General features: G+C 40.5%; 1 protein-coding gene across 2 annotated transcripts in view; it reads left to right on the top strand.

Annotated features, from left to right (window-relative positions):
• Nucleotides 1–13,056, top strand: part of INPP5A (inositol polyphosphate-5-phosphatase A) — a 337,691-nt gene that overhangs the window by 299,382 nt on the left and 25,253 nt on the right. The window contains exon 13 of one of the 2 annotated variants that reach the window (XM_018553704.1): nt 4,253–4,327. In XM_018553704.1, the coding sequence (XP_018409206.1) occupies nt 4,253–4,327 (75 nt within the window). The remainder of the gene's footprint in view (nt 1–4,252; nt 4,328–13,056) is intronic. The other variant, XM_018553705.1, reaches the window with a different exon arrangement.

Raw genomic sequence — 13,056 nt, 5'->3', positions numbered from 1 at the left:
GCGCTAATATTGCGCAACATAAAAATGTTCAACTACCACCATTTTATTCTATAGGGTCTTGGCATTCAGAAAATATATAATGTTGGGGGGTTTTACGTCATTTTCAGGCCTAAAATGTGGAATATAACATGGGTGCAAAAAATGAAAAAAGGGCCTCAGTCATGAAGGGGTTAATAAAGGCAGATAAGCTGTTTACTTTCCAGGACAATTTTTACTGTGCAAGGGAATTTTCTGTTATTAAATGTAATGAAAATTCACATGATTGTATGATGGAAGTTTCGCCTCATTCACAAAGATCAGGGAAAATGCTCCAGCAAGGTGAACAGCCTATTTGCCTTTAGCAAATCAACCCCACAGAGTCAATTTGTGTAAAGCCATTTAACTTACTAGTATGCTGTGGATTGCAGAGGACATCGGGATGCTGAGGAAATCCTCACAGCCATGAGAATAAAATAACAAACTCAGTTCAGTGGCATTTGGAGGGGGTCCATTCTAGTTAACCTAGCTCTGCAGTTTGATAGTTATAATTTATTAAAGCGAGCCTGAATTTTTTTTTAAAACTAGAGTTGAATAGCTGGTTGCTGTTTTGTCTTTACCTCACTTCCTGGCTACTGGGGGTGTTAACCCCACCTCCTCCCCAAAAGTTTCAAGCAAAGTTTAAGATTATTAAAGTCGAACCTTGCAAAGCATAAATTCCCCCCCCCAATCCCAAGATTTTTTTTTTTTTTTAGCAAAGGAAGTGTAATGTAAGTACTAGGGATGCACAGATACCAGTTTTTCGGTATCGAGTACGAGTACCGATATTTATATTTCTGTACTCGCCGGTACCATTACCGCTACTTCCGGTAGCATAGAGCCAGCTTCCCAGGCAATCAGGAAGGCAGGCGGCGTGTCATTACCCACCGCCTGGCCTCTTGATTGCACGTGAAGCCGACTCCATTCTGTTTGGCCGTCTGGATGCTGATTTGCCCAGGAAGCCGGCTTCCCAGCCAATCGGCATCGAGGCCGGCTACACAGATCTGACAATATGGTGACACGACCCCCACCCTGCAGGCACCTCATTTCCCTCACATAGATCTTTAGCAGCATTCATTAACATACCAGTCCCTCGGCCAGCTGGGCAGACACCGCTCTCTGGGATCTGCCCTCTCCTGTGTGTACAGCGCCCACGTGATCGACCCTCAGCCTGCGCATGCGCAGACTGCTCAGCGCTCTCATCCAGAAATCCTGTGCATGCGCAGTAGCAGGCTGAGAACCCATATTGTGGGCGCTGTGCGCACAGGAGAAGTGGGCAGATCCCAGAGAGCTTGGAGATCGGTGTCTGCCCAGCTGGCCGAGGGACTAGTACGTTAATCAATGCTGCTAAGGATCTATGTGAGGGGAATGAGGTGCATGCAGGGTGGGGGTCGTGTCGCCATATTATCAGATATGTTTGCCCGGCTCGACGGATGCCGGCTTCACGGCCAATCCGCATCGAGCTGGCCAAACAGCATGGAGATGTCCACCACCATCACATCAAAAGGCGATTTCTCTTCCTTGTCTAGTCGTAATTCGAGCTGTGTTATATAACTTGCAACTACTGCTTCCATTTGAAGGACTGATGCCTCTTTCTCACCCCTGATGGTCCCTGCAAAGTGAAACCAGCTTCTTGTTCCACTATTTCTCGGTGGCTTAAAAAGAGCATCATCTAAGGTTATGGTTTTAAGGGTCAGGTGCTACCCTTTCCTGTAAAAGCACAATCTACTAGGTTTGTGAGTTTCCACTTCTCCTGTGAATCCCCACATATATCAACAGATAGCATAAGTGGACCGTGGAAGGCCACAATCTCAAGGGATACTTTGGGTTAGAATTTCACATAATCCATGCCCAGAAGTAGAAATAATATGGCAGTATTAAAGGCATTCATCGGAAACTTGCCAAATGTATTGGCTGATAGATGTACATGTTAGGAGAAGGGAGAATCAGTAAATGGTCTGACAGTAATTGAGCGTATTGCTCTCTGTATTGCTGGCATATTAATAATGGGCATTGTTAGTAGTTTTAAGCAAAGCTACCTATTATCCTGTAATAGGTTCTATGATTTCTGTTCTTGAATCGATCATCTCTTTCTTTGTTTTTGTTTATGAATCTATTTATCTAGTACTGTTTTGTTTCCCAGTTTAATGAACTATAGGTGACTACAAGTGCGTAAGGAACAGTATGTAAAAATTCCCAATTAGGAAATCTTAAAGGGGTTCTAAACCCTCCTGGTTTATTTTGCCTATATCTACTGCTATCAAGCAGTAGATATAGGCAAACGGTTTAACAAAATTTAAAAAAACACTAAAACAGCGGTTTAAACGTAACTTTTTTTCTTTGCGCGCTCCCGCCCGAGAAAATGAAACTGTTCAGGCGGCCGCAAAGCATCTTGGGGCGGGCGCATGCGCAGTTCGGATTCTCGGCTGGGAGACGAGCAGAGACGCAAGGTAAGTGTATGGACGCGTGCACCCGCATGCAGACACCGCTGGATCGGAGAGCCGCCGCACCGCTGGAGGGACAGATAAAAACATCAGGAAAGAAGATCGGAATAAGAGACATCATTTAAGGTAAGTGCTTTACTTAACATCGGGGATAGGGAAACATTTTTTTACTTTAATGCCACTTTAAATATATAGTATAGAGATGTCCATCTTATCCAGAAATCCCAGATTGGCCTCTCTAGAGATGATAGCAGCATTGTGGCCTACGTAATCACCAATCCAGGTGGCTCAGGTAGCTGCTTTTCACACAGATTAATGTGTACAAGTACCTACTAATTGCACATCTCAGAAATGATTTATGTGCTGGCAGGAGGGGGAAAATAGGACAAAATATAATTTCCTTCAGAACCTCCACCACTCATACAATGGTATCATCACAGCTGTGAGATGGGGTGTGATTAATGAATTTTAAGTAAATACATAGCAGTCAGAGAAGGCTTGGTTCTGCTGACACACACGCTTGGTAAGGAAGTGGCACTAGTTAAGAACAGGGGATGTTATGCTTTCCTGCTTCCTTGGAGGTATTGAGCATAGCTAAACATCTTCTATATATTAGAATCCTTTATTATAGGTATTTATAGGCCTATGTCTCTATACCATCAACCTGAAACTTAGTCCATACCTGTCACTATAATAAACATAGCATAAAATGGAATAGGTTGTTTCGTAAAGTCATAGTGTTTACGAAACTAAGGGATGCTTATTTTCTTATACTATCTTATACTAATTCTTATATTCCTCCTTTTCATCTACATGCACCACAGTTTTAAAGGTTTAACGGGCCACCTAATACACAATTTATTGTGACCCCGAATTTTCAGTATATTTTGGTTTCCTATTTTAGCATTTTCCCGTTCCTTGACTTTTTTCTCTTCTTGTGCAATTTCTTGTGTATAAAACTGTGCATATTGATTGTCAGTTCTCCTCAATGTACACAAGTCACCATGGTATAATTGACATTCAAAGGGTTTTTGTACATCCAAAGAGGGGAATTTATTAAAACTGGAGCAGCTGTGCATGGCAACCAATCAGCTTACGGATTTCATTTTCAAATCTTAACTGAACAAAATATAGAAAGAAGCTAATTGGTTGCCATGCACAGCTGCTCCAGATTTTTTTCTGCTTCAATTTTGACACATTTCTCCCATAGGGTTTTTGTACACAAACCGTTTGTATTTGTGCTCCTTTTCTAGCACCACATATTGGATTCTAAAAAGTGGACTTCTCAGTAATTATAAAAGTCAAAATGAATAAGTTCCTGACGTGTAACAAACAATATACAGAAAGTTGTTTTTTGGGGGGTTTTTTTTTTAACTGTTCCACCTTTTATCATTAAAAACCCATCCTTGAGCACCAGACAAGTGACTGTGCCTTGGCTCAAATGATGCAAGCAGTCTTCTCTTCCCCATGTTCACTCAGACTGTACATTGTAGTTTTGTAACCAATCACAAATTCGAGCAGTGTATTGGCAGGTTAAGTGAACATCCCAACTTGATTTGGAACGTAGGCAGAAAGAAAACTGGATGAGGCAGTATTGTGAGTGCGGGTTTTAAACGGATGTCATTGGGATCAATTGCCATTTTATGTAATAGTCCAAGTAAAAATGTACTTGCACTCAAAGTGCAGTGACCCGCACTCTGTAAACTTCCAAATGAAACTTTGGAGCGTGTTAGTACTGTAAGTGATTATATTATATTTCATGCACATTAATTCTTTCCTTATTTTGTGTTGCAGCTTTTAGAGTTTGATAAAGAGTTATCAGTCTTCAAAGACCGACTGTATGAACTGGACATCACATTTTCTCCCAGGTAAGAACTGTACTAATTGTTAAAAACCCAGCTACTGCATTCAAAATGGGTCAAACATATTACTTCTAGTGATTCAACTGCTTTATAACTCATGTGTGGCTTGTAAATAATAATCAGGTGTACAGTTTTTTAAGGTGCCAAACATTAATTTTTCCCCACACGCATGCTATTTTTCCTAATATTGCATAGACCATGATGGGCTCTGCAAATATTTTTTTGTATACAAGATGATTTGTGTACTCCATATATGCATTAAAAAAATAGGTGCAAACCATCTTATTAGGCAAAGTACAGTATTCCATTATAGACCATCTTTCAATGGTCTGACTGCTTTGAACTGCTGGAATATATCTGGTTGCTGTAGGTAAGTGCACTTTGTACATAACAGTTGTGGGTGTTAAGGGTTCTCACAATCTCTTTGTTGCTCAGCATCCCAGGAAACAGAATGCAATGGAGCAGTCAGTCCTGCTGCCATAATCCAGCATCTTCGCTGCCAGCTGAGGTTCTGATTATACCTGTCCCCTGGGAGGTCAGAACTGTGGTTGTTGAGGTGGCTGCTGCTCTCGATTGTTCTCACTGATTGATTATGATAACCGTAGGCCAGAAGTGCGTAAATCTCTGTTCAAGTCATACGTTATTTACCCTTGACCGGTGGTGTTAAAGGGGTTCTTGATTTAAGGGTGAACATGAAATTCCTTCCATAGGAGGGTTTTTGTATGTGGGATCCATGCTCACAAAGCATCTCCCCAATGAATTCTGGGTAATTGCTGTTTTTATTGTTCCATTAACCTGCACTTGGCGTTTTGCCTTGGGGGATATAAAAGCCGACGTAGAAATGTGCTGGAATCTATAGCTTCTCTATGGATTGTCTATACTTAGAGATGGTCCTGTCAGTATATTTTATCCCATTTCAACACAAAACCGAACACAAAAATTAAAATTTGGGCTGCAATGTAAAACACATAGAAAATTTTAAAAGAAAACCCAAAAAACACACCTAATCATTATTTAGTTTTAACTACTGGATATATATATGATTTTGAGTCGGTCCTCATCTGTGTCCTTGTTCTGGGTCAATGATTAAAAATTACTCAAAAAGGCCAGTATTACATCCAGGAAACTAGCATTTTCACTTTCAATATTTTTTTTTTGAACTTTCACAGGTGAAATCCAACAACGTTCCAGAGATTTACATATTTTTATGTTTATAATCAACTTTCATACAATAAAGATATTCAACAGAGATCCATGTATATGTAATCAGTATCTAATAAGCAGAACCTATCATTTTCATAAGGAGAGCTCACAAAAGATAGATATCCTTCTGTCTCTTCATCTAATCCCAGATGGACGCGATGATGCTGAGATCAGGGCTCTGTGGGGGCCAAACCATCACTTCCAGGACTCCTTGTTCTTCTTTACGATGAAGATGGTTCTTAATGACATTGGCTGCATGTTTGGGGTTGTTGTCCTGCTGCAAAATATATTTTGGGCCAATCGCACGCCTCCCTGATGGCATGGCATGAATGGATAAGTATCTGCTTGTATGTCTCAGCACTGAGGACACCATTGATCCTGACCAAATCTCCAACTCCATTGGCAGAAATGCAGCCCCAGACATGCAAGGAACCTCCACCATGCTTCACGGTTGCTGCAGATACTCATTATTGTACTGCTCTCCAACCCTTCAGCGAACAAACTGCCTTCTGCTACATACAAATATTTCAGCTTTTGACATCAGTCCAGAACACCTAATGCCATTTTTCTGCACCCCTCTTCCTATGTTTCCTTGCACAGTTGTGTCACTTTAGCCTTGTTTTCACATCAGAGGTATAGCTTTTTGCCCGCAAGGTCACAGAAATGGCAGCAGGTGCTCTGGACTGATGAGTCAAAATGGGAAATAGTTTACTGTAGCAGGAGGCAGTTTGTTGCTGAAGGGCTGGATAGCGATACAATAGTGTCTGCAGACAACAGTGAAGCATGGTGGAGGTTCCTTGCAAGTCTGGGGCTGCATTTCTGCCAATGGAGTTGGAGATTTGGTCAGGATCAATTGTGTCCTCAATGCTGAGAAATACAAGCAAATACTTCTCCCATCAGGGAGGCGTGTGGCTGGCCCCAAATGTATTCTGCTGCAGGACAATGACCCCAAACATACAGCCAATGTCATTAAGTACTATCTTCAGCGTAAAGAAGAACAAGGAGTCCTGTAAGTGGGATTACATGAAGAGACAGAAGGATTTGAGGCAGCCTACATCCACAGAAGATCTGTGGTTTAGTTCTCCAAGATGTTTGGAACAACCTACCTGCCGAGTTCCTTCAAAAACTGTGTTCAAATGTACATAGAAGAATTGTTGCTGTTTTGAAGGCAAAGGGTGGTCACACTAAATATTGATTTGATTTGGATTTCTCTTCTGTTCATTTACGTTCCATTTTGTTAATTGATTAACATAAACTATTAACACGCTTATTTCTGGAAGCATTCTTACCGGCTTGTTTTGTGTTCATTATGCAATAAAAACATATATTTCACCATAGGCAGCAAATTGGCCAAGAATAGCCTTACCTGAGTTTAAAGGCAGTGGCAATTTCAACATAGTTTCTCTAATCTTGCTTCTTATGGAATAAATCAATGTTCCCATTGGGGAACAACTGAATTGTTATTTAGGTCTGTACATTTGCTCTCCTTGCTTTGTGTACTTTAAAAATCTTGTCTCCTTGAGTGCCGTAGATGATTTTCACATCCAAATGTCAGCTTTGTTTGACAAGTTGTGGAGGTCAAGGTCTGTATTGACTCTGGCTCTTTTGTGATTCCTAAATGACGACTCACTATACTTAACACTCGGTGCGATGGTGTGTTTTTCTGATTACAGCAAATGAAAACGGATATATGCCGTAACCCGAGACATGATATTCATGAGTGACAAGTGCCTAGCATTATTTTATGTAAACCTCTTTATACTATCCACATATTTGCTATAAAGTTATAATAAATACTATGCTCTGAGAGAAGTACACACTTTTGCACTTTTTTTTAATGATCTTTCAATGCACGACTCATCTAAGATGTTTTCCTAATGCTGCAGCACCTCCAGCAGTTATACAGATCTGTTTTCTTATTGGCAGACCATACTAAGAACCCACCAGAAGGAAGATGTAGGACTTTCATGTAACATGTTAGCCACTGGTCCCTGTGTTCAGCACCCTCCTTAGCACTTTGTGCAGCATGTGTGGTTTGCTGCAGGAGAACCATGGCCCCATCTGGGTGGGGTCCTGACCCTGAACACCCCCATGCAGTAGGCCCAGGGCCCTACAGGGTTAAATCTGAAGCTCTGGCGTAGTTTTTGTGTTGCACTCCTAGGGATAGTTCAGCATGTGCCCGCCATTTTCTCTCACCCTGGTGCGCACTCTGGCTGAATACATGCTTCCTTCTCGTGCTGTGACTCTGCGCGCACATAGACAGGGTAAAGCTTGGCCACTACACAGCTCAAGCTTGGGTCACTTTGTGCCTGAAGGTCTCCAGATACAAGGCACCCTCTCACCCTGGTCATGAGTAGTGGTGACGCACATGGTGGATCATAGATGCAGAGTTGCCTGGGCAGGGGAAGACACAGTAATCACGCAACCTGACAGGCATCTGGTGAGGGTTCTATAAAAATGGCTGAGGGGCCAGACCCCCTCTGACTTTCCTTTTGTCTGCCTTAGCACTACTTGACCGGTTCCTTCAGCCTCTCACCCATTCTACTCCAGTGATGGAATGTCCCTTGGTATTCTCATGTCCAATACACTGTAGAGGACGTGATGATTCACTGGAACTTAGAGCGTTGGAATGGAGGGGGAGCGAGGTGGAAGGAACCGATCTAACAGCCAGCCAGGATCATGGGTCGGGTAAGTATGACCGTTATTTTAGCTCCCTAAACAAAACGAGCACTTAACCCTTGAAATGGGGGTTAGCCCCACTTCAATGATTATTATTTATTTGACCAGATTTCTTCTTTAATGGATTTTTGCTATTTGTGCTTTAAATGTGTTAGTTGTTCGTTTAAAGTACTTCTAAATGAACAAACACATATTTTCCATGGCTATAATCTGGCTTACAAAGTTTATTTTATACACTTCACTATCATAAGATCAGGGATTATGACAAAATCTGTTTGTCTCCCTCCTATTGATTGTACACGCATTTCCAAAACTTTCTTTTCAAATTTGTATCATCTTATATCCAGTTTTGATTCTTTCTTCAGTGCCTGACATAATACAGTACATATAATCCTGCCATTGCCGTCATATGCCAAGAGAGAACTGGAATGCAGGAAAAATCTAAGGTATAAAACAACTTGAGGGTTTGAACTGTTTATAGTTTGGTTTCTTGTTCCTGGACATTTGTATTCAGTCCTATACAAGTGCAAAGCTGTTATCACTTTATAAGGAGCGTCATTCCTTGTTCTGGTCAGACAGGGTTAAAAGTGGCATAAAGCCACAAAGGGTTTGGCACAAGCGGTAAATTCTCAGAGCTTACTCTAGGAGTCATCAGTCAGGTCAGGCTTGGCTGCTCCGATCACTGCTCACCCTTGTGATGAATTTTGCCTTGCCATGTTAGTTGTGGCCCTGGAGCCAGAAAGGCACGACAGAGCAGTGATGGAGTGCCGGCATCTGACACCAGGGCTTTAAAGCACTACTTTACTGCACAAAGGCCAGAGTCTGAGATCAGGTGCACAATAAGGGAATGGTTTTGTTACAGATCAGAAATGTGATTAATATATTCTTACTGTCACCCTCAGAATGTTAATACTGTGAATTCATATGAATGGGGAGCGAGTCCAGCTATTAATAAACAAAGTTGTAAGTAAAAGAAATGGTTGCTTGGGATGGACGTTTTTATATGGTTTGCTGCTGTTCTCTCTTAAGCAGAAGTAAGCCAGCATCAGATTTCCCTGTCTGCATAGTTTTCTTGATTTACATGTGTGGTGATAAAAGGGTTTTTTAACAGTTTGTTTCATCATACAATATATATTAGAAACTTTCTGTGTCAGTGCTTTAAATGTTTGCGTAAAAAGTGCTTTAAAGCATGTTCTGTTTGCAGCAGTGTAGTACTCCTGGAGAGCTTCTCTTTACCTCTTCCAAAAAATAGTATTTTGGATGCATACTGATATGGTCTGGTTTAAGTGACATCATATGGTACATTTAGAATGAAAATGGCAGATTATATTGGGCAATCTGGAACCAGACATTGCGCATTTAAAGGTTCAATTTACCCCCCAAATTCATATTTAAGTTTTTGCTAGATTCTGAATAGATAATCCACCTGGTATTTTTTTTTATACGTCTTTCTGGGGTCCCTATTGGATCCATCCAATAACTTTGAGTTCCTGGGTTTGCACACCTAGGCAGGGGGATCACTTTGTTAGCATTCCTAAGACCTATATGAAGCTAGAGACTGCCTTAAGCCAAAAGGCTTTAACTATAACTAAAATATTACTTTTAAAGTTAATGAGTAGTTCAGATATGACCTAAAAGGGAAAAAAAGTTAAGGGACAGTTAACATTTATGCACAGTCTTAAACCATAATGCTTTGGTTACATTAGCATTCATTTTTAAGCAATTTAGAGATGGACAATTTGTGAGGACCCAGCTACAATGTAGCAATAAAGCATATAAACTTGATACACAGGCCATTTTGTCATTTTATATTAATATTAATTTTCCGACTCCGATAGCTGTCTTCAATGTTTTAAAAGTTGTCACTTCAATATGGCAGCATGATAGGTAATGCCCCCAGAAATGTACTTTCCTGCATTTGTTAATTGGCTCACGGAATTCTACACTAAAATAAGTACAATTTTAGACACCCCCTGCAGAATTTTGTATTGTTGGGGTGATGCTCCATAATGTTTGTCTATTAACAGAATGCAGACACTGCAGCTTTCTTTATTATGACACTGAGCTGTGCTCAGGTGACCATAATAAACGCAGACCCTCCTTTTTAGGAAACAGTCTGAAGAGGACATGGTGAAATAGCTATTTTTCAGAGCAGAGAAAAGTAAGAATCGGCAATAAAGTTTGTTTAAATCCTTGCAATGTACATAGACCACCCATAAGGGATTATTTTTACTTCAACAAAAGTGGAGTTACACTTTATTGTTATCACAGTGACAAGGACATGTGCATTTATACTTTTGCACCCTTCTTCCCTCTACAAGTACTTTTGTAGTATGTTTATATGAAATGCACTACTTGAGCTATTTTCCTGTGTGACTTGCCCAACTGTAAACTGCTACACTGGAGCTTATTTACGCAGTGTAAAATGTCGAAGAAAGAGAGCATCAGAGGCTGCTAGATACTGTCTCCTAGCCAGGCTTGTTATATTTACACTCCCCAGACACGCAGTGAAGAAATGAGTTATGGGGGCAATGCTGTCTTTTTCACCATCTTGTGTTCAGGGAGTACAAAGCTGTTGGCAAGATAACATACATCTGCTATACTCAACAAGTGTATGATGATGAGAGGACCAGTGGCTTGATACTTTCATGGGAACATTTTCTAGCCAAACCATCCTCAGAATCTTTTCAAACATTAGACCTCTGGTTAATATATATGCTAAAGAATTTCTTATCCCACATTTAATATTTTTTTAGGAACCCCTAAAAATTATTAATAAGGAATTATATTTTACTCATCACAATCATCTTTTGAGATACAATTGCATATTTGATGGGAGGCTTGATTTACACCTAGACAAGGCAATTTGCTTTGTTATGAATGGGCACAGTTCACACCCCACTTGCAGTACTTTTTTGCAGCGCTGTGCCCAAGGCTAATACTCCAGCATATGGATCTCTTTTCAAAAGCTGACTTTTTGAAACAAGCTGGTATGGAGTATGTCTACACAGACCACAAATAACATTTTGTATTATGCATTGCATTCTTCGTTCCTTAGATCATTAGGTTACAATCTGTGATGAAGGGGGTTCCTTCAGACCCCTAAAATGCATTGGATACAAATGTGGTTCATATTGATCTTTTTTTAATTGAATTAAACCTCATTTTTGGACTCCTACTTTGGGTTTGGCAATCCATTTTCTATGTGTCTTTGTGATCTCAATTCAAAGTGTTCTTGTAGACCCTCCAGTACATGTAAGCTGCCTGCCCATTCTGTAATGCACCCCAAGACACCACATGTGTTTATGGGAGCTAGTTTTTATCCTGAATCAATCACCATCATCTTTCCACTTTTGCATTACATTCCTGTCATTCCAATAATGAGATTTAGTGTCACATGTGATCCTTTCCCCTTTAATTGTGGTGTTTTACCAGCCATGGTAAAATACACGTTACTGCGACACACAGCACTTTAAAAACAAAAAAAGTCCAGTGGGTATATTTTTTGTCTGTTTCCATGTGCTGGCAGCCCATTGAAAAATAATTATTTTTAAAATAGGCTGCCTTAACGCAGTGCAATTTAACGTGCAAATTATCCCGCATTAATAATGTGATATAAAATGTAGTAATAATGTAATAACAGTAATGGACCACATAGGTTTCATGGGGCCTTAAATATTCTGGTCCGTTATTTGGTTTCTGCAACAAATAGTTGTGATGTATATAATATTTGCAGTTGACATAGTAGCTTCTTATTTGGACATGAGTTTTAAAATGTTTATCACATTTCTTAAGAGATAAATATCTGTTAATACTCATATAACACATTATAAAACAAACATCATACATATTGGTATATTAATCTACCTATAAGTGTGTGTAATATTTTGTTTTATCCTTGTGTTTCAGACTGACACTTGCTTGGGCTGAAATGTGTTCATATGCTTTACTTAAGGCTAATAATTTATTATCTTTGAACAAATATCCATAATTCTCTTAGGCACGTCAATAGATGCAGAACAAGTTGCTATAAATTCTGACTGTGATTGATAACACGTTACATAGTGTCTTTTTTATTTAGATTTAGAGCTGTAGAAAAAAATTGGATGCTTATTCAGTGACATTTTGGTTTAATTGGGTTCTTTATCGCCTGCGCTTCTTCATGAAAGGGAGGTCACTTTAAATAAATTACATAAGTGGTGCAAGGATTCACACACTTAGAGAAAGCAGTGGCAAGTCACCACCAGGATGCCACTAGTAAGAAGTGCACGGAGACGCCCAGAAGGGGAGATAGACTCCCACCTCAGGGTCCTGAGAACAACCTATCGAGGGAAAGAAAAGAAGGACCTTGCTTGCTTCCAGCCATGAATATGCATGTCCTAATATAAAGAGTATTTATCCTAGTGGTCTAATATTATGGCCGCCAGTCATTGGTCCTCGTCTCCAACACCACTCCACTCAACTGAATGAACCAGAATTAAAAACTTTTGGTAGCAAAAAAAATCCTGTCACTGGCAGAGCTACCAGCGCCAGTGTAAGGAAGAAGAGGACCCGGCCCCGGTAACAACCGAGGTGCCAACATTGCCTCCCTGGGGAGCCCTTCATGGTTTCTTGCATCGGGGCCCTGAGGTTTCTAATTACGCCTCTAACTCCTGTATTTGAACTGTGTATTAAGCAGTTTGCCTGGAGGTCAGCTTTTAGTATTGACCAGTATGACCAAACAGCAGCAGCAGTGGGGCCCTGAAAGCAGAGACTCTTTACATGTGTAAAGCTGACTGCGGGTTTTACACTAGAAGTAATTTGGGTGGCTTTCACTTTCATGGGCTGCCAAATGTGCACCCCCATGTGACAAC

Source organism: Nanorana parkeri, unplaced genomic scaffold (genome assembly GCF_000935625.1).
Source record: "Nanorana parkeri isolate BGI_ZX_2015 unplaced genomic scaffold, ASM93562v1 scaffold127, whole genome shotgun sequence".
In the NCBI taxonomy this organism is placed as follows: Eukaryota; Metazoa; Chordata; class Amphibia; order Anura; family Dicroglossidae; genus Nanorana; species Nanorana parkeri.
This window is presented reverse-complemented; position numbering and strand designations above follow the sequence as displayed.